This window comes from Giraffa tippelskirchi, chromosome 12 (assembly GCF_054371585.1).
Source record: "Giraffa tippelskirchi isolate mGirTip1 chromosome 12, T2T-mGirTip1v1.2.pri, whole genome shotgun sequence".
NCBI classification, from domain to species: Eukaryota; Metazoa; Chordata; class Mammalia; order Artiodactyla; family Giraffidae; genus Giraffa; species Giraffa tippelskirchi.
The window spans coordinates 103,310,623-103,335,816 of NC_137286.1; the positions used below are offsets into that span (position 1 = coordinate 103,310,623).

A 25,194-nucleotide genomic window follows, 5' to 3' on the forward strand; every position below is an offset into this window, starting at 1 on the left:
TCATAGCAGACATTCAGCATTGAGAACACCAACTCTGGCACCGGGCTGCCTGGGTGGATTTTTTTTTTTTGAGTCTACTAGCTGCCAGACTTTGGGGAAACTACTAATACTTACCTTCTTCAGGCTTCAGTTCCACCATCTGTGAAATGGGGTAATCGGCTTTTCCTGAAGATTAGACTACTTGATAGAAGGAAAGCACAGAGCACAGTGGCCAGCACCCACTATTTCCCAAGTTTTGTGCTAGCCATTTCCAGACCTACACTAAGTAAGCACATTGTTATTAAAGAATATTCCTGGTAAAATGAAACTGAAACTTTAACTCTTCTTGTTTAACTTCCAAAAGGCCAACATGCAAATACTAACCATTGGCCTTTGGGGCAGACAGTTTTTTCTGGGTTTACCACTTCATTGTTCATATTCAGTACCTTCTGGGCCAGACCCTGTGGCTTTGATGAGGAAACAAAAACTTGGATCATTGCTTTCAAGGAGCTATTTTAAGACTGTTCTAGTTTCCTCATCTGTAATCAAAGAGGTAATGCTTGAGGAGCTACTTAATGCGAATAAAGTGATGCGTCCTACGGGACTACAAGTACCCTACAGAAGTCACAGGCTCTGAAATAAACCAGATGATTCTCTGCCTAGGTGGGTTTAGTGTGCCCCAGCCATGGATTCCCACTGCCACTGAGGACTTTCCTATGGAGAAGAGGCCAGAGGGGCAGCCTGGCAAGGTGGGCTACAGGTTCGCGGACCCCAAAGCCAGCAAGGGAAGAGACCAAGTGCACGACCCCTCCAGGCTAGAGCTGTCCCCGGAGCCAGGACACGCCATGCACCCTCCATGTGTGTGCCCCCGCAGTTGCACACTGACCACTCTGCGCTCTCACAGGTGGCGGGCCACACGGGCCTTCCCCACCCAGCCCGGTGCTCTCAAAGGCAGCCAGCGCCCCCTAACCTGGTAACCAAGGGGAGCCTCTACTTCCCGGCTCTGCCTGTCCACCTGCACTTTGAGGTAGGGCTCCCGAATGCACAGTAAATATAAAGACGTTTACGAACTAGCTTGTTAACCATTCTGTCACGGTCACTTACTGCAGCCATGAAACTAAAAGACCTTGCTCCTTGGAAGAAAAGCTATGACCAATCTAGACAGCATGTTAAAAAACAGAGACATTACTTTGCCAATTAAAGGTCCGTCTAGTCAAAGCTATGGTTTTTCCAGTAGTCATGTACGGATGTGAGAGTTGGACCATAAAGAAAGCTGAGTACTGAAGAATTGATGCTTTTGAACTGTGGTGTTGGAGAAGACTCTTGAGAGTCCCTTGGACTGCAAGGAGATCCAGCCAGTCCATCCTAAAGGAGATCAGTCCTGGGTGTTCATTGGAAGGACTGATGCTGAAGCTGAAATTCCAATATTTTGGCCACCTAATGCGAAGAACTGACTCACTGGAAAAGACCCTGATGCTGGGAAAGATTGAAGGCAAGAGAAGGGACGACAGATGAGATGGTTGGATGGTATCACCTAGTCCATGGACATGAGTTTGGGTAAACTCCGGGAGTTGGTGGTGGACAGTGAGGCCTGGCGTGCTGCAGTCCATGGGGTCGCAAAGAGTCAGACACGACTGAGCGACTGGACTGAACTGATTAACCATCCTATCAAAGCAGTATTTTATTAAATAAGAAAGAAGTATGCAAGTTGTAAGCCCACTGGGAACGCAGCTTCAATGAAGTCGGCGCCAACGTAAGGGATCGAGGGGAAGCGATCCTCCGATCGCCGCACCACCTGCGGCGGCAGGAGCCTGGGGAGCGGCCACTTCCCGCTGGCGGCCGCCGCGCCAGCGCCCTTCTCTGTCTGGGGACTTAGAGGGGCCAGCCGGAAACGCTCTCCTCCTAACGTCGCCTTCCCTTTAAAGCCGGGAGTCAAGGCCCCGCCCACTACGGAAGGCGAAGCGGGTCTCAGCCCGGAGCCCGCTTGCGGGCTGCTGCCACCAAACCTCATCAATCGGCGGCTCGGTACAGGTAAAGCCAAAGGCCAGGGGCCCTGCGCCAGTGAGGGAGCCTGCGGCGGGAGGACGGGGTCGTACGGGCGGGCCTGCGGCCTGGCGCTTGGCCGTGTCGTTGTCCTTGGAAGGCCAGTGCCGCCCACCTCCCGGTGGACTGGAGACGCTGCCGCGCGGCCGGGAGCGCAACCAGGCTGTAAAGTTGTCTTAGAGCCCGGGCTAGGCCACACGCCCCTCCTTCCGACCCCTACGTTTTCCGTCCGGCCATCATGGCGCACGTACGGGGACGCACGCACGCACGCCGGACGTCGCTACGCCCGGCTCCTGCGCGGGCGCGCCGTGGCCCGCCTGGCTCAGTGCCTGGCTGGTGAGACAGCGCAGACACCTGGAGACTCTTGCAGTCTGAGGCTCCCCAAGGAGGGATCCTGGAGGAAAGTCGCCGGACCATCTGGGGACCATCTGGGATTTCTTTTTCTTCCCCTCCCCCTCCATTTATCATTTACTGGGCTCCCTGGCATAAGGCTCCTTGAAAGAAGTAAAAATATTTTCTTACTGAATAGCCGCAGTTCCGAGGGCACGTTGTGAGGTTTTACTGTGCCAGGCGCGGTTCCGGGAAGGGTATGCCACGTGTGTTCCTTGCTTCACAGAATTCACCGTCTAGTAAAGGAGAGAATCAGTAATAATAACAAAATTATAATCGTGGAAAGAGGTTATACTGTGGAAGTACTTGACCGTTGAGCTCGAAAAACAAATGGGGGGGCGCGCTTTCAGGGGAGACCTGGCTTAGTCTTGGAGGTGATCAGAGGAATGCCCTGAGAAAGGCAGCACTCGGCAGGAAGGGAGTTTCCTAAACCAAGGGGGAAGAGCATTCAAGATCAGCAAGGCCAGTGTGGTTTAGCCATAAAGGAAGTTTGGTGTGGAATGAGGCTGGAGAGGTGGGAAGGGCCTTTTGGCCTCCTGACAGCTGTAGGTATTTCGTCTGCAGGCAGTTTTAAGGTGGGCGGGCACTGCGCGTGGAGCTAGCACCAGCAGTGCAGAGGGGAGGACTGCAGAGTTCAAGGTGCAAGAGCCTGGTTAGGAGACTGATGGTGGGAGGTGTCTAAGGGTGGTGGCCATGGACATGGAGAGAAGTAGGTGGATTTGGTTGTTGTTTGGAAGTAGTATTGAGGAGCCTTGGTGTTGGATTAGCTGTGGGAGTGTGGGAGAGCAGACCTGGAAAAGATGCTGGTCTCTGAGATGGGGGTTCTGGAAAGTGAGATGACGGATTAGAAGAATAATATAGAGGAATAAGTACATCTTTTAGTATTGAATCTTGAGCTCCGGATTTAAAAGCTTTTTAAAAAATGTTTTCTGGATGCTTATTTCAATAAAATAACTAAAAAATAAAATAAATTTAAAATTTTATGGCTAAAGAAATGTGGTTAAGTAATTGACCAAGATATTACGTTGGCTTTTTCCAGTGTTTTTAGTCACTGTTCTAACTCTTAAACAGCCCATCTCAGTATGGAGAATACTTTGTGCAAAACCAGAGCCAGCAGACAGCAACCTGCAGGCCTGGGGTCTGCAGTGCTCAGCCCCTGCCAGAGTGGGGAACACGGGGCAGGGGGCAGGCCTGCAGGCAGAAGGACTTAGTTAAACTCCTTTGGAAGAAGTGAGAGAGGCTTCTTAAAAGTCATCAGAATTGGCAAAATTAATTTCATAAATATTTTGTCCACTAGAATCCATGTAACTTGATCCAACCTCCCGGGAAATAATAGATATCAATATACAACATCAGCTATGTAGGAAAGAAAAGCAGTGAGTGAACAAATAAATAGAAGTTATTTTCATCTGGTCAGTTGATAGGAGTTTGGTTACAGAGGTGTTGTCAAATTATATGCTTAAGACTTAATACATTTCACTGTTTGTAAGTTTTGTCTCAAAATGATGAGTTGTAAATGAATACTGAACTCTAGGTAATGATATGCATGCTGAAGTATTTGAGGGTGAAGTGTAGCAGTGTCTGCAGCTTACTTTGAAATATATCAAAACATAATAAAATGGATGGAAAGAGGAATAAATATACATACACCAAGGAGAGTAACAGTGGAATCTTGGTGAATGAGTATTGGGGTGTTGACTGTATAATCTTTCAACTTTTCTGAATATTTAAACATTTTCATAATAAAAGTTGGGAAAAGTAGCCTTATAATAGGGCTTCTGTATTCCAGTTAATCATTAAAGAAATGCTGCCTGCAAGCTTAAATTACACAGTGGTCCATCTCTAGGAACCCTGCCTCCCGGGTGAAGCTCAAATACCTTTGTTCAGCTTACAGAAAACACCTTGTCCAGACCCACCTCTGAATGGCTGCAAGGAGGAAGAAATTAACACATCCTTTCCGGAGTCTGGCCCCCTCCCTTTTTCATATAAAAGAAGTCAGAATTCTAACTCAGGGAAGTTGGTTCTTTGGGACACGAGTCCATCATCTTCTCAGTCTGCTGGCTTTCCAAACAGTCACCATTCCTTGTCTCAACAGCTCGTCTCTTATTTGTTGGTCTGTCGTGTGGTGAGCAGTACGAGCTTGGGCTTGGTAAGAGCCCTCAAAGAATGTGATTCCTCTGAGACAACTGAAGACTGATATGACAGTGTGAAGGACGCAGCCCTAAGCTCACCTGAAACAGGCAACACAAGGAAGAGCCACACGTTTATTTCAGGACTGCCCACTTTATGGTTTAATGTTTACATCCCAGTTCTTATGGAATATGTGGATCAAACACTAGAATTCCCCTGTGTGTACATCTGGAATAATGTAACTTGACATTTTTTCTTGTATCATCGAGGACAGTTAAGGATGATGCAGAAGACCCCTGGGAAGTGGAGTGAGGACAGAAAGTAGCAGGAACTGCAGAAGAGGAGCCACAACCAGAGGAAACGGGCTCTGGGGACGCCTGTCAGTCTGTCCTCTGGTGCTCAGAGGATGTGGAGTTTTTCAGTGATCCTGTCTCAAGTAAGTAAAGAACAGCAGCAAAAAAGAAGCCTTCTGTTTCTCTCTAGAATGTGGAGTTAGCTCCTCAATTAAAACTGCCAGTAGATGCAGCTGATACAGCACAGCATGATTTCAGTCAGGTCTGAATAAACACAAAATCAGAAATGAATATCTCATACTATCAAATTGTGCATTTTAAGCAACTGGCTTTAAGGTAACTGGCTCTTAAAATATTTTTGGATGTCTCAGAAATGATAGTTGTGGGAGTGACCAAGTGTACCAGTATTGTTATAAGAACATAAGCATTTTCATTTTGATAGATCTGATTCATTCAGGCTGTTATATGTTTGACAAAGACATCTCATCAGAGAAACGGGCTTCCTATTTTGCATCAGTCTTGAAAGGTTAAGGGTAGCCCAAGACATCTCAGCGTAAGTTACTTGAATCCACTTACACTGTAATGCTTTATTACTCAGTTTCTTATGCCATCTTTTTCTAGGGGTCCTAACCCAGGGGCTGTTAACAGGAGAGGAGTGAGGACACATCGTATGTTCTGAAAAAGCATCCCCAGATGATGCTGGTGGGCCTCCAGCTTCTGAGAGCCCTTCTCTAAAATACACATTAACTTATAGCTACTTTGGTTAGCAGAAAATTGTACACATTCTACCTTAAACTGAAATCATCACCATTTGCCAGGTAAGGCACTTTTAGACTTGATCTGATGAAAACCAGATGGAGAAAGAAAGGCAGTTTGCATTAAAAAAAAAAAAAGTCAGACCATTAAGTTTGTAAAATTCCTTAGACATAGGCTCTGCTTAAACATAGACTTACAGCTAATGAAAGGAATATTTGTTAAGGTTACACAAAGTCAGAGTGCCAGTTTATTAAATTACAGTAAATATACATTTACACAGACTGGAATAGTCATATTGGCATGACTAGTGAACTTTTTCCTCCCTGTAGGTTGTTGATTCTTTCTAAAATGAACTTTTTAATTATGAAAAAAAATTTAAACATAGAAAAGTTGAAAGGCTAACAACTAAACTCTCATACAAGCATAATCGAGATTCTGCAGATGTTGCCATAATCACATTTATTTGCTGCTGAACCATTTCAGAGTAAGCAGATATCATGACTCACTCCCTAAGATTTCCTAAGAATGCCATTTTCATGGCTGAGAAAGCAGTACTTTTCTGATAGAGTCTAATCCATCATGAATCTAGACCATATGCAGTTCTTCCTCCCTTATCCCCACGTGTCTTTTTAATTGCTTCTCTTTCAAACATTGAATTTTATGATTATGTCTCCTCAGTCTTTTAATTCAAGGTCCCAGTGACACTGATTTTTTTTAAGACTTGAAGCCAGCGGTTTTGTCCCATAGTCTGGATTTATCAGTGGTTTCCTTGTTGTGTCATCTGATTTGTTCCTCTCAGAGTCTGGCCCTTGTATCCTTGGAAACCAGGAGCTCAGTCTAGAGGCTTGACGCTGTTCAGGTTCAGCCTTTTTGGCAGGTCCGTTTCACAGAAGGATCACCCGTCCCACAAAGAGACGAGTGTTAGGGTGTCAGGGTGCTGGGTCTGATCTGTTATGGGGTGACAGCTGGAGCATGTTTCCTGCTTCCGTTTGGAAGTATTCCTTGGGTCACTCTTTGGCACCCCACGAACTCCTTGTTTCCTCATCAGCCTTTTACCTAATGATGTTTGCATCCATCTAGGCCTAAACAGAGTCAGACACGACTTAGAGACTGAACAACAAGCCTGAATCAGTGGTCTGATTGGAGATGGGAATACAGTGGTTTTCAAATAACTTTTACTTTTCTTACCCAGGTATTAGCTGGCATTCTCCTCTAAAGAACACTTTTCTTCATCGCCTGGGGGTGATTATAATTCTTCCTAAAAAGGTAGGATAAATACTTAGTTCTTTTTCTTTAGTGACCAATTTCCAAAGTAAGGAGTCAGGGTATTAGTCACGTAGGGTTGTGGCAAACTGTCTCTCTTTTTCATGGATTTTTGCATGGTTGGTGTGTTGAAATGAATTTCAGTCACTGATGTGTAAATGATCACATATTTGGCCAGTGCGAGTCTCTTCATGCAATCAACTTGTGAATGAAATGTAAACAGAGTAACTACCAGGGACATCTGAAGCCTGGATATTTGATGATGTAGAGGAATGATTAGTTGGGACGTGTTACTGTGGTTATCCAGAAGATAAAAGAGTCCTCAGCTCTTAGAGGTGATGTACTCAAATGTACTCAAATAGAAGTTTTCTCCAGCGTCTTCAGACTTTTCTGCTTTTTTTGCTTTGGGGGCTTCCTCCATGAATAAGTGTCTGATTGTTTGCTGTTGAGCAGTAAGTAGCTCAGCTATTTATTTTAATTTTTCATAGTGGTATATATTTAATGGTGTTTTATGATTAGTTATTATAATTTAAAAAAAATAATTTATTTTAATTGGAGGCTAATTACTTCACAAGATTAGTGGTTTTTGCCATACATCAACATGAATCAGCCACGGGTGTACATGTGTCCTGCCATCCTGAACTGCCCCCTACCTCCCTCCCCATCCCATCCCTCTGGGTTGTCCCAGTGCACCGGCTTTGAGTGGCTGCTTCATGCATCGAATTTGGACTAGTGACTTATTTCACATATGGTAATATACGTATCAATGCTCTTGTCTCAAATCATCTCACCTTGCCTTCTCCCACAGGGTCCAAAAGTCTATTCTTTATATCTGTGTTTCTTGCTGTCTCGCATATAGGGTCATTGTACCATCTTTCTAAATTCCATATATATGCGTTAATACACTCTATTGGTGTTCCTCTTTCTGACTTACTTCCCTCTGTATAATAGGCTCCAGTTTCATCTACCTCATTAGCACTGATTCAAATGTGTTCTTTTTAATAGCTGAATAATATTCCACTGTGTATATGTACCACAGCTTTCTTATCCATTCATCTGCCGATGGACATCTAGGTTGCTTCCATGTCCTGGCTATTGTAAACAATGCTGTGATGAACATTGGGGTACATGTGTCTCTTTCAATTCTGGTTTCCTTGGTGTGTATGCCCAGTGGTGGGATCGCTGGGTCGTATGGCAGTTCTATTTCCAGTTTTTTAAGGAATCTCCACACTGTTCTCCATAGTGGCTGTACCCGTTTGCATTCCCACCAACAGTGTAGGAAGGTTCCCTTTTCTCCACTCCCTCTCCAGCATTTATTGTTTGTAGACTTTTTGATGTGGCTCAGCTATTTAAACCCAGTTTCAGTCCAATCCTGGGGCCTCTGCAGCGTCGGCAGGTGGGGTCCTTCTGCATGACTCCAGGCGCCTCATTCACCGCAGATGAAACATCACAGATCTCGTGGAGGGTGGTGGACATTTGAAACGCCAGTTAGGAACTGTTTTCTTCTTTGGTAAAGCATGGGTCGTTTTATTCAAGGTCTATTCATAAATCTGACAATATTTTCTCATGATAGTATACAAAATCATCAGAAGCAGCTGATGCAGTGATATAATCGAATACTCCTGGGAAAAAAGACCCTAGGTTTTGAATAAAGGAAGAAGATACAAGGAAGAAAGTTGAGTATTTCTAGGATAGACAGATACCGCACTTACCAGCCTTCTGTGTGGCAGGTGGGGTGATGCACCTGAAGGCCCGGGATAAATGCCCGTGGACAGTGCCTCCCTCCTGACCATCTCCTTCGACTCACACATTCAGCACATATGGCCAGTCTTCTGTATCCACCAGTTCTGCATCCATGGATGCAACCAACCATGACTGAAAATACTCAGGGGTAAAAAACTTCAGAAAGTTCCAAAAAGCAAAACTGATTTGCTGTGCCAGGCAGCTACTGACGTATCATTTCCGCTGTTAGGTTTTGTAAGTAACCTAGAGACAATGTGGTATGTGGGAGGATGTACACAGGTTACATGCAAACACACAGCTTTTTACATTCAGGACTCGAGTGTCCGTGGATTTAGGTATCTCCGGGGGCCCTGGAATCAGCCCCACGAGGATACCGAGGATGTTGCATGTACTGAGACAGACTCCAGGCGCTGGGTTAGGGTTCCTTGCCGCGCTTCTAACCCAGCGGACAGACATGTTTTCTCACGAAGCTTACATTCTACTGAAGGAAGAGCACGAACAGTGTGTGCAGATAAAGGTCAGCAGTGAATGTTTTTAAAGGGCAAAGTGATGGGTTTGCAAGGATGGGGTGTGTCATTTACAGAGCGGACAGGCAGGGCAGGCAGGGCGTCGCTGAGAATTGAACGAAGCTGCATCGTCTGAGGGAAAGGATCACATAGGGGTGGGGGGGTGTGTGTGTGCAGTGTTTACAAGAACAGCAAGGAGCCTGCAAGCTTGGAAGAGTGAGTGGAGGAGGTGGGCCGGGTGCTGTGGGCAGAGTGGGGTGGGGTAGGGGAGGGCTCTGGAGTGAGGCAGGGGCCCCGGAGGGCTGTGAGCACAGGGGGACCGTGGTCTGACGTTTGTGCTTTAAGCATGGGTGATGGGTCATCAGGGCAAGGGCAGCTGTGGGAGGTGGTCAGGAGGCTGGGACCTGACCCAGGTGAGAGGTGATCACGGCACTCGGGGGAGGGTGACGGCAAGGGAGGGGATGGGGAGTGGTTGGGTCCTGGTGGCTTGTAGAGGTGGAACAACGGGATCTGCTGATGAATGGCTAAGAGAAAAAGAAGGGCCAAGGATCACTTAGCTGTTTGGGGATCACTTAGCTCTATATCACACATAAAGTGTGTGTGTGACATAGAGACAGGAGGCCTGAGCTAGGGGCGGGAGGGCAGGTGGAACTCAGTCCTGCACACACTGACCCGAGGGTGCTGCCTGGGTGGAGGGCTTGGGCTTGGGCGGGCAGTTACCTCTGTAGGGATGGCGTTCCAGGGATCGACCTGGGTATCTGAGGGGCAGGGCAGTGAGAGTGTGCACCTCCCATCAATTTCTGTGTTATTTACTGTTCATTTCCCCCCATATCACTGGTCAACAGTGGGTGTGTGCGGTGGTGACGGGCAGGAGGGCTGGGATACACATCCCAGGAGGATCAAAGTCAGACCAGAGGGAGTCCCAGCCTTACACACCCCAGCGATGCTCAAGCAGGAGACCCAGGAGCGTCCCCGAGAAGTGCTGTCTGAGGCACTGTGTCCGTCTCGCTCAGCTCTGACCAGCTGCCTCCGTGTACCACAGCACCAACCCGCGGGAATGAACGGCTGGGTTTTAATGATCTTTTCTCCCTGCTTTATAGGATGGCTGCTCTTTTCCTCAAGAAGTTAACATTACAAACCGTAAAGACTGAGAATTACTGCATTAGAACATGTTTGGGCAAATCCATCTTACAGGGGCCGGCACCCACACAGCCGTCCCCAAGACCGTCCTGCCTCATTCACGCAAGAGCTTTTAGCACTGAAGACACCCAGGATGAGAGGACAAAAAAAAAAAGAGAGACGGCTTTCAGTAGCGTTGGGAGAAAAATCAACGAGCGCATCATTCACGTGCTGGACGAGCAGGGCAACGACCTGGGCCACATGCATCGGGCAAACGTAATCAGGCTCATGGCTGAGCGGGACCTGCGGCTAGTGAAGAGGGACCCCAGCGCGGAGCCCCCGCAGTACCAGCTCCTGACAGGCGCACAGATCCACCAGGAGCGGCTGCAGCTCAGAGAGGCGGCGAGGGCCGCGCCCAAGCTGGGTAGGTACCCTGCTCTCTGCTCCCACGTCCCTCGGGCCGGCAGATCTGCAGTTTAGATCAGGCATCTGCCAGGTGCCTGTACAGCAGGCGGTAACTGGAATCCTGTTTTATTACTGTGTCCAGTGTGTGTTTTTCATCCACTCATGTTCCTTTTCTCCTCGCTATTCTGTGCCCATCATCTCTTCCTTCACACCTGTGCAAAATGAGGGACAGACAAGGTGACCCCCGCCAAAATGATGGGTGCTCTTTTCCCCTCTGACTGTGGTGGGGCCTCCGAGGGCCAGGACCGCAGAGCACCGCATGGGGTGAGGTGTGGGAGAGGTGGGGATGAGTTCCTGGTCCTGTCCTGGCCTCTTGCCTGCCCTGGGTCCCCTCCTCCTTCTCTCCCCTCATTTCCGAGGGGAGGCAGGAAGTTCATTACACAGAAGCGCTTCCTAACTCTGAAGTCATCCCCAGAGCATCCCCCATGCCCACTGCGATAGTAAGGGTAGGAACACTCAACGTGTTTTACCAACTCATCACTTAAACCTTCGGCCATGAGCTGAATTAAGTGAAGAGGTTTGTTTTTCATGATGGCTAGTAACGGCTGATCACTAGAGGTCAGAATGTGTCAATTCTGACACCACATTTAGCAACAGGGATACTGACTAGAAAACAAAAAATATCCAGAAGAGACCAGCGACCGGCTGCAGTGCTAAGGGCATCAAACTGTGTCACATTTAAAAAAAGGTAAACAGCCTGAGAAGCTTGGTTCAGAGGTGGCTGAAGGGCTGACAGGACTCTGACCAGCTGGTAGGAGCTCTGAGAAGCAAGGAGGTGTTCCTTTTTAGAAAAATTATTTTTATTTAAATTAAAAAAGGATAAAAAAATAATACAGTGAACATCTGTTATCCACCACCTAAAATAAGAAAGAGGATTACCTGGTTCTCTTTAAAGGACCACTCCTTTGTTCTTTCATCAATGGTAATGACAAACGGAAGCACTCGCTGCTTAGGTGCTCTTACTTGGCAACTACAGAAGCAGTATTTCATCTTGTGTCTGTCTCCTCTATTTAACTAACTGGAGGGTGAAACTGTTACTACCAGGCAGACAGGAGGGCCTGTAGCAGCGTAGACCTTAGGACGCACGTGTGATAAAACACAGGCCTCACAGACTAGCCCTAGATCTCACTCTTTTCAACCCAGGACCCACCCTGACCAAGGAACTGACTTTTTCTTCAAATATTGGACAACATGATCTGGACACAAAGAGTAAACAGATTCAGCAGTGGATTGAAAAAAAGTACAAAGTCCAGATTACAGTAAAGAAAGGGAAGAGTGCAGATGAGCCCGAGAACAAAATGGTAAGTGGAAACAGGCCTGAGCGACTGCTTGCGTCTTTGTTTTCTGAACTTACAGCTGTGGAAAATCTGGAAAACGTAAAGGCAGAGAAAAGTAATAATTCTGCCCAGTCTTGGTGGCAGTTTTCTAATTGGGTTTTCAAAATGCAAAATGTACACACTTTTTTCCCACTGTAGCATTTAGTACTTCGCCACGTGAGAACACTGCTTCCTCACTTAAGGGCTATATGCTGTAGAGTGTCTAACACTTAAATAGGAAAACTAGAGACTACATGGTTCATCTTTCTTGGTCCGATTCCTCTTTATAAATGCCTATGAGAAGCATTCAAATCAAACTCTTCTAGAAAGTGTTGGTTTACAGTCCCAGGGTAAGTCTGTGGAGGATCTGTGGATCTTGCTGTTGGAGTTACACAGCTTAGCAGCAGATCAAGGCAGCATTTACTCCAGTGGTTTTCAGCCCTAGCTCCAGGCTAGAATGACTCAGGCTCTGGGCCCAGTCCAGCCTAACCAGAATCTCTAGAACCATGTGTCTGTCTTTTTCTAACCACTTCAATGACTCTGTGAAGGACAGTTGGGAACAGCACTGAGCTGACAACCTGAAGGGGGCCCTACGAGGGCCCAAACCCACCGCTTTGCACTTTTTGTGAGGGTGGTCTGGGCCAAACATAGCCTCTCAGTGTCATGAAGGGGGATTCAAAACTATCAAGCCTTTAGCGCATTGGACTAGTTACATGGAGTTTGTATAACCACCTGATTATTGTACAGGTTTCAACCAGCTTAACCAGGTCTATACGATTTGACTTAGCAAATCCCTTATATAGCAATTCAAGAATGCTGGCTTTTATGGGTATCAGATAAGCATGAACACTGGAAAGAATCAGAGGTGCTGGTTCTACACTAGCTTTTTGTTTTCCTCTTCTAGGAGGAGACGTGTAATCGAATCGTCCAGACCATGTCTGGAATTGCAACCTTCTCATCCCGGCCGCAGCCAATCAGAGGAGGCAACGCTGTGATGTGTGTTCTTCGTCCCTTGAACAAAAAGGAGGTGGCTGCGTGGAGAGCAGCTCCAGGCCCCCTGAGAGGAGACGCTCTGAACAGGGGAGACGGGAAGGACGGAGCATCTGGTGTCCTGCCCCAGTGACTTTAATAAACACATGCTTCTGGGAGAGAGAACTGTGCTCGCTGGTCTGTGGTCCTCCACAAAGCGCAGGCGGGTGTGCAGCTGCGGTCAGCATGGCGACGTGGAGAGCGCATGGCCTTCCATGCAGCTCAGCGGCTCTCCATTCCTGGGCAAAGGCACAGCCTGGCCCTGTGTCCTCTTAGGAGGGAAGTACCCACTGAGCCGAGAGGCCAGGCTCCGCTTCCCACGAGACAGCCTCACCTTGGGGAATAAGGAAGACAGAGCCAGTCAGGCCTCGTGTCTGCATATTCTGCAGCTGGGTCAACCAACAGCCCATCCAAAGTGTTTTTAAAAAAGGAAAAATCCAGAAAGTTCCAAAAGGCAAAGTTTGAATTTGCCAAGTGCTGACAACAATTTATACAGCATTTCCATTGTATTATGTATCATAAGTAACGTAGAGATAATTCACAGTACACAGGAGGATGTGCAGAGGTTACATGTGAATACAGATGACCCTGGGGGGTAGGAGGGCAGGGGGTGAGGCCCATGGACACCAGCAGTTGAAAATCCACATATACTCAAGCACCTGCAGACTCTGGTATCCTGGGGGATCACAGAACCAACTCCCCATCCATCTCCCCAAGAGATGACTAACTCAAATTCAGAATCAAAACTATCCGAATCGTATGCCTGTCAGGTGTGCATCTACCACAGCATACAATAAAACTGTTGTAAATAAGGACGTGAACTGCACACAACTGCCTTCAATAATCATACAGACTCACAAAGTAATAAGTAGTTGAAAATATGCCAAATAGCATATTTAGCATCTGGTTTAAGCAATTAATGTTATAAAATTAACAGCATGCTAAGTCTCAACTTACTTTGACTTTCTTCATGTTGGGGTCGTGCACAGTGGCATGCCTGCTGAGGCTCTGCTGCAATGAAGGAGAGAGACAGTGAGGATGTTTGTGAGACACCTTTGGAGTCTGTTCAAGTCCCATGAGTTACTCAGATAAACCAACAGCCTTCTTTCTGTTCTGTTCTGTTCTGCGGAGGGATCCGACCTCTAGCACTGGAGCAGACTGCTCCCTCCTCCACTGAAACCCCTGCCTTCCCAGAGGACCCAGGTTAGGAGTGGGTGTGCTCCCCGCCTGCAGAGGGGGCGGGGGCGGGAGGGCGCCAGTTCTGAATGGACTCTTCCGAGCTGAAGGAGGGAGACTCTTCTAATTGCCCTGGTGTCTACAGCACCCCCAACCCTCCTGGAAAACCTGGCCCAGGTCTGGTCTCCTCCGCCCTGTCGCTGACCACCACCCTCACCCCCCACTGTCTATTGTAGTTCACGGTCACTGCCTGTGACAGCACCAACTAGGCGCGGGTCCACAGGGTCCGGGTCCTGCTCTCAAAATCTGGACTAGTATCCCGAAGCTCTAAGACCCCACCCCATTCCCAATCCCTAGACCACTGCAGTTCAAAAGGACACCCAGGACATCAGGAGACTCTTATGAACAGTACGCATATGGTGCCACCGGCCGCTGGGTCTCAAATTTAGTCACCTAAGAATCACCCGGAAGTTGGTTAAAACACAAATGAGTGGACCCATCCCCCAGACTTCCGAGTCAGTGGGTCTGGAGTGGGGCCTGGACGTGCATTCCCGGCAGGTTCCAGCCATGCTGAGGGCTGGACTTCAAGAACCAGGGGCAGGTGTCCATCTGGTGTTTGCCCAGCTTGGTGGCGAACCACTCCTGCTGGAGCCAGAGTGATGGGCCAGACCCCCGCCCGCCAGGCGCATCTCCCGGGACCTGGCAGAAAAGATGCAGACCCCAAGGACGGCCCCCCACCCCGCTGCGGGTGGGTGGGCAGGGCTCACCTTCATGGCAAAGGTCTTGCCGCAGCCGGCATGCTCGCACACGAAGGGGCGCTGCTCCTCGTGGAAGGAGAGGATGTGGCTCTGGAGGTTGAAGGCCGTGGTATAGGTGCGGCCGCAGCCTGCCCGCGGACACCGGCACACGTCCCGCTTGGGGGCGTGCGTCCTCATGTGCTGCCGCAGGAAGTCCTTGCGCTTAAACGTTTTCTGGCACACGCCACACCTTATGTCCTCTAGGGGAGCAGAAGCAGGGGGAGCCCGCGTCCCCAGCGTTAACCATAGAGAAAGAGCTAACACTGACTATATCAAGTAATGGGTTTGACGCCAGAAACCTGATGACGACACACCAATCAGAATGTCGGGCGGAGGAAACAAATTCCAGTGCTTGCTTCTTGAAGGTCTGCCTTAGCTCTCCTAAATTCCTATGTGATACACGGTCCCCCGGCCCTCTGTTAAGCACAGGGCTTCTCTGCACGCGGCTGCGGGCAGGGGAGCAAGTTACACAGACCGGTCTGCTCCCTTGTCCTCGGGCACAGAGGGCATGCTTCCCAAGCTGCCCCCACAGACTCCAGCCAGGGCCTCCCCGAGTGCCTTCCCCGCTGGAGCCTTTAAGATGCCAGGTGAGCACAGGCCTGGAGACCTGGTCCAGCTCCTCCCGAACCTGGGGCCACGGGTCTCTGCTCATGTGTCCAACACCCGAGGGACCCAGCGCTTAACAAGACATACCACAGAGACATACTCCAGAGAGTGATAGATAATCTATTACTTTCCCAAGCATGTGTAATAGTTCACCTTCTAAAAGCACTCAATCAGTTCTACAGGGGCAGATATTATATTTCTATCATGTCCCCCATGCTGGCCTTACCTTTATGGGTTTCTCTCATATGTTTTAGAAGCTCTGTCCACGTTTTTGCCACAAAAGAACATTCTTTTTGACATATATAGCCTATTAAAAAAACAAACAGATTGGTATGTTGTCTTTTGTGAATATTCAGTATAAATAACAATCAAATTAGACTGAAAGGAAAATGATTATTATCAAAAACAAGCTAGATCAGAGTATTACACACACTATGGCTGTTGTGCCCACCAGGGTGAGCAATAGGACCTACCCTCATGGACTTTCCCATGCCGCTTCAGACTGCTGGGGGAGGCAAAGTGTTTGCCACATCCCTCGTGGGCACACCTGGGTTAACAACACATGAGTGTCAGCCGATCGACCCACTGTCCGAGAGAACTAACTGTACTAAAATAAACAGTATGCTGTCCTCACCCTGCCAGTCTCCTCTTCCCACAACTAAAGTAGAAGCATTAGTCACTCAGTTGTGCTTGACTCTTTGTGACCCCATGGACTGTAGCCCACCAGGCTCCTTTGTCCATGGGATTTTCCAGGCAAGAATACTAGAGTGGGTCACCATTACTTTCTCCAGGGGGATCTTTCCGACCCAGGGATTGAACCCAGGTCTCCTGCATTGCAGGTAGATTCTTTACCATCTGAGCCCCTCTCAGGGAAGCCCCTCTCCTACAACCCAGTCAGTCATAAAAGACTTCAAATTCAGACCTAGTTGCAGGTGAGATGCAAGTTACTTGACCAGCCTTGGGCAGAGTAAACTGAGAGAAAAAAGTCTTTTTTTCCCAAAATGCTTATGTGATCAAATTAAACACTGTTTCCATCTTTGTACTTTGGACAATACACCTCGTTTCCATGGCCACAGAAAGATGGCTGGGGTAAATACTCAAGCCATCCTGAATCGTTTGTGTCTGGTTTCCTTAATGATGCTGCCACGGGATGGTGTGAAAAGAAAACAGGGCAGCAGATGTATTGCCTCTGGGGAGCCATAAAAAGCACGTGCCACTTCTGCGCTCTGGCCACCAGCAGCACAAGAAGAGGCAGCAGGGCTGCAAGCAGGGACAGGCACTATCGCTGCCACAAGTCCCAGGCCCAGGGAGGGTGAGCTGAGACACAGGTGCAGGCAGCTCAGCTCAGCTCACACATGGCCGTCAGCCGGGGCTCTGCAGGGCAGGCGTCAGCGGGCGCCCTCTGCAAGTCTCTGCCAACGTGTCCAGTCCCCTCTTCCTCCTGAAACCCCTTCTGATGCAGGCTAAGCTCAGTTACCTTTGTTCTACAGGAAAGGAATACTCAGCATCCTCATGAGGACATTTCGTATTATTCAACAGGCTCTATATAGATAGTTAAGCTTAACCACAACTGTACTAATCTCACAAATGATTCTAAAACACATTACTCTTTCTTTTGAAGAAACGAAAGCATATTCTGAAATGCCCCAATATGTAAGTGGGCACAGACCATACAACTCAACAGGAAAATGATTAAGAAACTTTCTGAGCATGTGCATGCCACCTGTGGATTTTAATCTTATCTCCGCCTGAGCCTGAAGAGGTTTTCACCCATGCGAAGTACCTACTTGAACAGTGGCTCGTTGGTGTGCTGGCACTGGTGGGTTTTCAGCTGCTGATGTTTCCTAAAGGTTTTCTTACAACCTTCGAAACTGCACTGTTTAGTAAAGGTTTGTTAGTCTTGGAAAAAAAATCAAAGAACAGTTCATAACAGAATCCTTTCAAGATAAAAATACTGCAGAAATTATATTCTTGCTTCTTTCACCCATTTAGTTCCTATAAAATTCAAGAAGCTTCAAAGAGTAGCACGTTTGAAAGAGCAAAAAAATGTTTCACTTGGTAAAGTCTACCAATAATACGATTAGCAAAAAATGTCTGCTTTCAAAATGATACCAATACCAATATTATGATATTATTATTATAGCTAGTGTCAAACTAAATTCAGATATTTGACAGACAAAATTTAGTTGATGAACATTTTAGATACATAGGCAGTAAACATAAAATTTAGAGAATTTGAGCATATAAAATCATTCATACTTACTGCATATTGTTTTTGCTGGTTTTCATGTTTGCGTTCAAAATGTTTCTTCAAGTTTGACTTTGTGTTGAATTTCTGATCACAGCCACTAGCTGTACAACTGTTATGAAATTGTATAAACCAAAATATTAACAAACTGAGGGAAGAGAAATTTTAAGATGTTTACCTCCTCCCACTTTATAAAGCTATCTACTCTGAAATATAGTATAAAATAGTCTTTAACAAATTCTGAAGTGTTAGCCATACCTTGTAGGCATCTCAGTTTGATTTTATGTAATGAAATGCATTTTCATGTAAGGCTTCTGAAATTAATGAAATAAGCACAGTGCAGCAGACATTGTACAGTGGGCAGAGGAGAGGTTGAAACTGTTCTCAATTTAGAATTTGATCACTTTAATTTTGCTTGAAATGTCTCTACAAACTGCACTTCCAAAAAGACCTCAAAAACAACTGGTTTCAGCCTATCATTAGAGGCAAAAAACAGATACTTGGAGCAGAACTGTAACTATTCTGCCCTCCAGCATCTCACCAAGCTGGGACAGGTCCCCTTAACAAGTGTTTCTATATCGTGACCCTGAATTATCTTAATTCTCTGTGAATCCTTTTGAAAATATGTGCTCTTATTGTGATGACTTTTCATAAATCTGATGGATGAAGCACAGCTTCCTTTACAAGCCCTAATCTTAGCCATCATTTAACTAATAAGTAAAAACCACAAAGTATGAAAAGGGACACAAATGCATGAATCCTTTCACCCCTGCCTCCCACCCACCCAGGCCTCCCACTGCTCCCAAAACAGGCAAGAAGATTTCAAATTTTGTTCTATAACTTTTAGGATTTCTTTATATAAACAGAAGCAAATACAAATAGAGGTCTTCCTGTTTACCCTCCGGGTTCTTTTTAACACACAAAAAGGTAGTCCGATAAACACCCTCTTCTGAACCTTGGTTTTTCAATTAATAAGCCCTGGAGATTTTCTTACAAGTTTCACAGGGAATGCCTGCATTCCTTTTTATAGCTGTATCGTATTCCACCATATAGATATACTTTAACTGGTCCTTCCTGACGAACAGGCAGGCTTCTTCCATCTTTTTAACAAGCCTTCCAGGTGATTCTGCTGCTGCTGCTGCTAAGTCACTTCAGTCATGTCCGACTCTGTGCGATCCCATAGACGGCAGCCTACCAGGCTCCTCCGTCCCTGGGATTCTCCAGGCAAGAATAGTGGAGTGGGTTGCCATTTCCTTCTCCCATGCATGAAAGTGAAAAGTGAAAGTGAAGTCGCTCAGTCGTGTCCGACTCTTCGAGACCCCGTGGGCTGCAGCCTACCAGGCTCCTCCGTCCATGGGTGATTCTGAGGCACCCCAAATTTTAGATCCACTGCTTTAAAGTAGCTGATTTAAAAGAAAAACAGTATAACCACCCTTTCAGAGATAAGGAGTAACTGAGTAGAATGAAATTAATCCTGGCATGGTGGAGGAGCAGGGGCTTCTTTGAAAGAAACAAAAGATAAACTGTTACAGTTCTACTTTCTCATGCTTATGTCTGTTATCCCAGCACCTGATTGGTTTGTAAAGGCCCTGCGGATGCAGAGCCCTCAATCTGCCAGGGAAGCATTTGAGAGGATCAAACTCAAGAGACCTTAGGATGAACCCACCCCCGAAGTTGTCACACACGATGACCCACAAAACCCCGACTCTCCTCCACATATTCCAAACCGAGTCTCCTCTGAGGAGATGCAAAAGCCCCACATTCTTGATCTCATGAGTCCTTGATCAATTTTCTGTGCCAAACACAACCCACTTCAAAGGCCCAAAAACAGTTCCCCACTTACACAAAGGGCTTTTCTCCGGTGTGAATCAGGGAGTGGCGGCTGAGATGGTAGTCCCTGATGAAGGCCTTGCCACACCCTTCATGGTCACAAACAAATGGTCTCTAGCAGGAAGGAAAGAAAAAGCATGTCAGTCCTGTCCCGCTCAGTAACTCTGGTGTTACTTAAAGGCTTAACCTGTGTGATGGGCAAAGCCGTGGACTCTGTCTGCAGAGGTGGTTTCCACCCAATAAGTGCTGAGCACCTGCTACAGGAGGCCAGGGAAGGTTCTCCCGCCTGGGGTTACATGACCAAATTACCATGGCTTCTCACAAGGTTGTTGCAGCAGATTCTGACCTAGGAATAGCAACGTATGAGAAAGGCGAGCAGCCTCCACAGTAACACTACAGCATTGTGAAGCTGCTCCTGACCTACACTGAGTTTCAGCAGCGGCCCCCTCAAAGGCTTCCTGGCTGCTATCAGCACAGTCCATGTCCACTGGTCCTGCCTCCTCTCCCCACCATCCTCTCATCTGCTCAGAGTCCAGGGCAGGCTCTGTGTCGTCCTGGACAAGCCCACCATCTGCTCAAGGAATGCTTGGCACAGCTACGGAGGACTGTGTCACACCCAGAAAAGCTCACGGCCCAGCATGTAACCACCACTCAGGACCCAGGAGCTGGGAGGATGGGTCCCGCACATAACCAGTTTTGTGTATTGAACTATAGAAAACGTGCCCCACGACCATCCAGGAAGGGGGCACCAAGGCCTCAGATGACAGTACTGGTAGAAAAGTAGGTGGACAGGAAGACAAGAGCTGCGCTGCCAGACAGGTACACAGGACTCTGCACAGCCCAGCACAGAGGAGGCTCGAAAAACGCTTGTCAAACTGACGTGTGGGATGTGGGATGACGTGGCTCCAAGTCTTCCAGCTGGCGTGAAGGAAGCTGGGAGGGCCAATATCCTAAACACAGCCCAGGAATCTAAAAGGAAAGGTAAGCTCTAATCTGGCCTCCTGGTAACAGAGCCTAGAATTGGGGCGGGGGTGGCAGAACTGGCCAGAAAGACAGGGAGGCAGAGCATAAAGGATGCCATAAGTGAAGCCAGTCACAGGGTAAGAAGTCAGGAGAGAGCGGGGCAGCAGAGGGGCCAGGGGCCAGGGTCAGTGAGCTAGAGAAGGTCCCGGGGAGAGATGGTCAGCCTTCAAATGCTGCAAGGGGTAAGAGGACCTGAGTGTGAGGACACACAGAGGAGTGGCCTATAAGTTAGGGAGGTGCTAGGAGCAGAGGCAGGAGTGGCTGGGCCCTGGTTAAGGGCCCTCAGCTGAGGCTGTGAGAAGCTGGACTCCGCCAAAAACCCAGGAAACCGGGCTGATTCCTAGGCCTCCATGAGATGTCCTTTCCTCATCTGTGACCTCCCAAAGGCTTCCTGCAGCCCTCAAAACAAAACCCAGGCTCTAAAGCCATCTGTACCCTGGTCTGCAGACGACCCTCCTGGCCTGCCCCTCAGGCTCCCCTTGGATGGTGCCCCCACCCAACCACACTGCCCGGAGTCTGCCTCCAGGACCACACGCTCCTTTGGCAGTTCTGCCTGCCCTGATTTTCCCTCAAATGTCTGCAGGGTGGAAACCTTTCCTTCTCACTCAGGTCAAGAGAGAGGGCTTTCCCCACTGCCCTCCAGAAGCCCTCTCTTCACTGTGTTGCATTCCTACTTATTCCTCGGTCCGTCAGGATTAAAGCATAAGGTCTGTGACACCAGAAACCAGGCCTGTCAGGTCTGCAGCTCTCCAGGCTAGAATGGTGCAGAACTACAAATGAATGAACACAGGCAGCTTGCAGACCTTTCAGTTCAGTTCAGCTGCTCAGTCGTGTCCAACTCTTTGCAACCCCATGAACCGCAGCACACCAGGCCTCCCTGTCCATCACCAACTCCTAGAGTCCACCCAAACCCATGTCCGTCGAGTTGATGATGCCATCCAACCATCTCATCCTCTGTCGTCCCCTTCTCCTCCTGCCCTCAATCTTTCCCAGCATCAGGGTCTTTTCAAATGAGTCAGCTCTTCGCATGAGGTGGCCAAAGTATTGGAGTTTCAGCTTCAACATCAGTCCTTCCAATGAACACCCAGGACTGATCTCCTTTAGGACTCAGCAGTTCTCCCGCCATTCCGGTCCCAGGAGGCGGGGCCTTTTAAGGCCGACTAGGGTGGGGAGGTGAAAAGTGAAAAAAGTTAAGTGTCAGTCGACTCAGTCGTGTCTGACTCTTTGCGACCCCATGGACTGCAGCCCACCAGGCTCCTCTGTCCAAGGGATTCTCCAGGCAAGAACACTGGAGTGGGTTGCCATGCCCTCGTCCAGGGGATCTTCCCGATCTCTGAATTGAACCTGGGTCTCCTGCATTGCAGGCGGATTCTTGATCGTCTGAGCCACCAGAGGTGTGAGGGTGGGAGGGGGTATTCCAACCTTGCAAGTATTTACAGGTTCTGGGGAGGCGGTGGCTGCCCATCACTCAAGATCAAAGAAGGTTAAAGCGTTGCTTAGTGAGCCCTGGACCCACGACAAGGGTATCTCTCGGTCCTAGAACAACCTGTCTGCCTCCTCGGTCCTCCCCTAACCTAAAGCGTGGGGAGCGGCCTCAGCGGCCCCAGGTCGGAGGCCCGCACGCCACGCCCCCGGCGGCCGCGGCCCGTTACCTCCCCCGTGTGCCGGCACAGGTGCGCATCCAGCTTCCAGGCCTTGTTGTAAGCGGCGCTACAGCTGGGGAAAGAGCAGATGAATCTCCGAGCGGGCGCCCGGGGCGGCGGGGCGGCGCCCTCGCTGGCTGCAACGAATGCGTCGGCGATAGTCAGGGACGACACCGCCTCGGCCACCGAGGCCGGCGGCTCCAGGTTGCCCGGGGCCAAGCGCTCGGCCACGTGGTAAGCCACGTGCCGCGGAACCGCGGACCACCGACCGCTCCCCGGGACGTGACGCGGGGGCCCACGGCACTTCCGGGAGCGTGACCCCCCGGAGGGGCGGGGTTGGAGCGCCGGCGCGGCGCTTGCGCATGCTCCGAGAGGCCCCGCGCGGACCCACAGTTGCGCATGCTCCGGAGAGCCCCCCGGCTGCCTGCGCCTCTGCCCCTCCCCGGGAGGAGCGGACGCAAGGAATGAAAGGCCCAGGACTTTGTCCTACTCCAGCAAAAGGTCCCCGCGAGTCATGGGCCCTGCATGGACCCCTAAGCACTGCTTATATGTGTTTTCCGTCTGCCACCACCCTTTGTAGATTACTAACCTTGCATGATCCAAACTATCCAGTACTTACTATTACATTTTGGGTTTGCCTTCTTTATGGATTAATTTCCTGCAAGCTCTGTATAACTTTTCCTCCGCAATCTCCGGGGCAGTGCCTCCTTCCTAAACTTGGTTAAAATCACGTGGAGGTCTTTTAAAACTTCCTAGCCCAGAGCATATCCCGGATCAATTAAATCACAGTTTTTGGCGGTGGGAAACGGGAATCCATAGTCTGGAAATTTCCCAAGTGATTCTAACGTGCAGACAAGTTTGGGACCACTGCTCTAAGGCTTGGCCACACAAGAGTGTGGTCTTGGGAGTAGCAGCATCATTAGATGTCGGAACCTCGGACCTTCTGGAATCGGAGAGATCTATAGGTGATTTGATACAAATTGGAATTTGAGAAGCTCTGTTCAGAGGCTTGAATGGTATGGGTATCTTGGTTACTGGGGGACTGCATGTTTAAAGAACATCCTTGGAGGATAACAATGACAGGATGGTCTGATGTTCTGCCAGGTGTGTATTTTTCACAAACTTTATCACTCTGAATCATTCAGCAAGCCCTGTCTGAAGGTGATGAGCCCTGCAAAGAAGTGCAGTTTTGAAGGCCAGCCAGGGCTTCCATGAGGATAATAGCCTGTCTTGGCAGGTGTCTGGAGGACTGGGAGAGGGTGTCTGGGACATGCATTCACATGCTGCTTTTCTCCTTTGCTGACCCAGCCCCTCTCCAGGGACAAGTCCACACACATCCTTCCTATGACTGTGAACATCATACATGGTATCCCCGGGTGGTGTTTCTGGCTGTCTCCTCTGTGTTCCACTGCGCCCTGGAAGTGGTGAGGTGTATGGTAAACCTCTTCCACATTCTCCCTCCTTTCGTTCTCCCGACACATGCCAAGCCCCACACTCTGCTTCTGCCTTCCCGATGCCTCCCATCCGCTTAACCATCTGTTCTTCCCACCTGCTTCTCTATACCCGAGTTTTCATGCTCAGTCCCCTGACAGGAGGTATTATAGTGAGAGAACACTGGCTTTTCCCAGTTGGCTGTGATCCCACCAGAAAAGAGGTGTCCAGGGATCAATCCTCCCCAGACTTTTCCAGACCTCAGTTCTCCCCATTATCCAGCAGCCTTATACCTTCTAACACTGGTACTGAAGGAAAAGGGTGTCTATAGTAGGATTAGCAGAGAAAGTCCTGGAGTCTGGAAGACTGAGAGGCTACTACTGTCAGCAGAATAGGAGGTCCAGGCTCGAGGCGGTGACCATGGGACCAGCAAGAAGGAGGCAGGTAGGAGACGTTCAAGTGCACAGGTAAAAAGGCAACTCAGTGAAGGTGGTAGTTAAAAGAATGGGCTTGGTAGTTTGGCAGACCTAACTCTGCTTGCTGGCTCTAGCATTTGCTATTTGACCTCACGATAGTTATTTAATTCCTCTGAACCTTGTGTTATCTGTGCAATGAGGATAGCGAAATCTATGCCAGAGCATTGTTGTGAGATTTATATGAGACAGTCAGTTCATGTGAAGTGTTTGGCTCAGAGCTCAACTTAGAAAGTAATTTAAAAAATCAAGCTTCCCTGGTCCAGTGGTTAAGAATCTGTGTTGCCATGCAAAGGACACTTGTTTGATCCCTGATCTGGGAAGAGCCCACATGCCATGGAGCAGCTAAGCCTATGCACCACAACCACTGAGTCCATGTGCTGCAACTACTGAAGCCTGCAAGCCTAGAGCCTGTGTATTCTGCAACAAGAGAAACCACCTCAGTGAGAAGCCCACGCATCACAACAAAGAGCAGCGTCCACTTGCCTCAACTAGAGAAAGCCCACATCCAGCAATGAAGACCCACCACAGCCAAATAAATAAATAAATAAATCTTTATAGAAAAAAATTAAAAAATATTTTCCCCCACCTTGTGCTGGCATATGCCTTCTATCCTTACATGTGCCCTGTGGTTGACAGGCTTCTGTGATGGCGCCTCGTGATCACTGCTTCCTGGTATCCCATCCGTGTGTAATCACCCCCTCCTTGGGGTAGACTGGACCCTGTGAATTGTTTCCAACTAATAGAATAAGGCAAAGGTAATGGGATGTGGTTAGGTTTACAAAACATTGGGATTTCATCTTCCTCACAGACCTTCATTCCCTTCTGGGCTTGTGCACTCTGACAAAACAGCTACCATGCCGGAGACGCCCACAGGGCAAAGAACTGAGGATGGCCTTCCAGCCAATAAGGAACTGAGGCTGTCGGTCCAGCAG

The 25,194-nt window shown here is 48.6% G+C and overlaps 2 protein-coding genes across 23 annotated transcripts in view; one reads left to right on the forward strand and one right to left on the reverse strand.

Annotated features, from left to right (window-relative positions):
• Positions 1–1,928: 1,928 nt before the first annotated feature.
• Positions 1,929–13,158, forward strand: MTIF3 (mitochondrial translational initiation factor 3). 22 transcript variants are annotated; one of them, XM_081549382.1, is made up of 7 exons: positions 1,929–2,010; positions 4,812–4,978; positions 5,457–5,653; positions 6,784–6,857; positions 10,204–10,646; positions 11,831–11,988; positions 12,908–13,158. In XM_081549382.1, the coding sequence occupies exons 5-7, from the start codon at positions 10,205–10,207 to the stop codon at positions 13,124–13,126; spliced, it is 819 nt and encodes a 272-aa protein (XP_081405508.1). In that variant the 5' UTR covers positions 1,929–2,010; positions 4,812–4,978; positions 5,457–5,653; positions 6,784–6,857; position 10,204; the 3' UTR covers positions 13,127–13,158. The 22 variants fall into 22 exon arrangements, with proteins under 22 accessions (XP_081405508.1, XP_081405505.1, XP_081405507.1 ...); XM_081549379.1 differs by having other exon boundaries at positions 4,817–4,978; XM_081549383.1 differs by lacking the exon at positions 1,929–2,010 and adding an exon at positions 2,347–2,708 and having other exon boundaries at positions 4,817–4,978.
• Positions 13,113–25,194, reverse strand: part of GTF3A (general transcription factor IIIA) — a 48,059-nt gene continuing 35,977 nt past the window's right edge. Inside the window, exons 2-10 of the mRNA XM_081547294.1 lie at positions 22,365–22,793; positions 19,703–19,803; positions 17,875–17,971; positions 17,399–17,487; positions 16,085–16,158; positions 15,838–15,918; positions 14,976–15,205; positions 13,990–14,043; positions 13,113–13,366 (exon numbers count right to left, since the gene is read on the reverse strand). Of these exons, the coding sequence (XP_081403420.1) occupies positions 13,214–13,366; positions 13,990–14,043; positions 14,976–15,205; positions 15,838–15,918; positions 16,085–16,158; positions 17,399–17,487; positions 17,875–17,971; positions 19,703–19,803; positions 22,365–22,793 (1,308 nt within the window). The 3' untranslated portion in view covers positions 13,113–13,213. The remainder of the gene's footprint in view (positions 13,367–13,989; positions 14,044–14,975; positions 15,206–15,837; positions 15,919–16,084; positions 16,159–17,398; positions 17,488–17,874; positions 17,972–19,702; positions 19,804–22,364; positions 22,794–25,194) is intronic.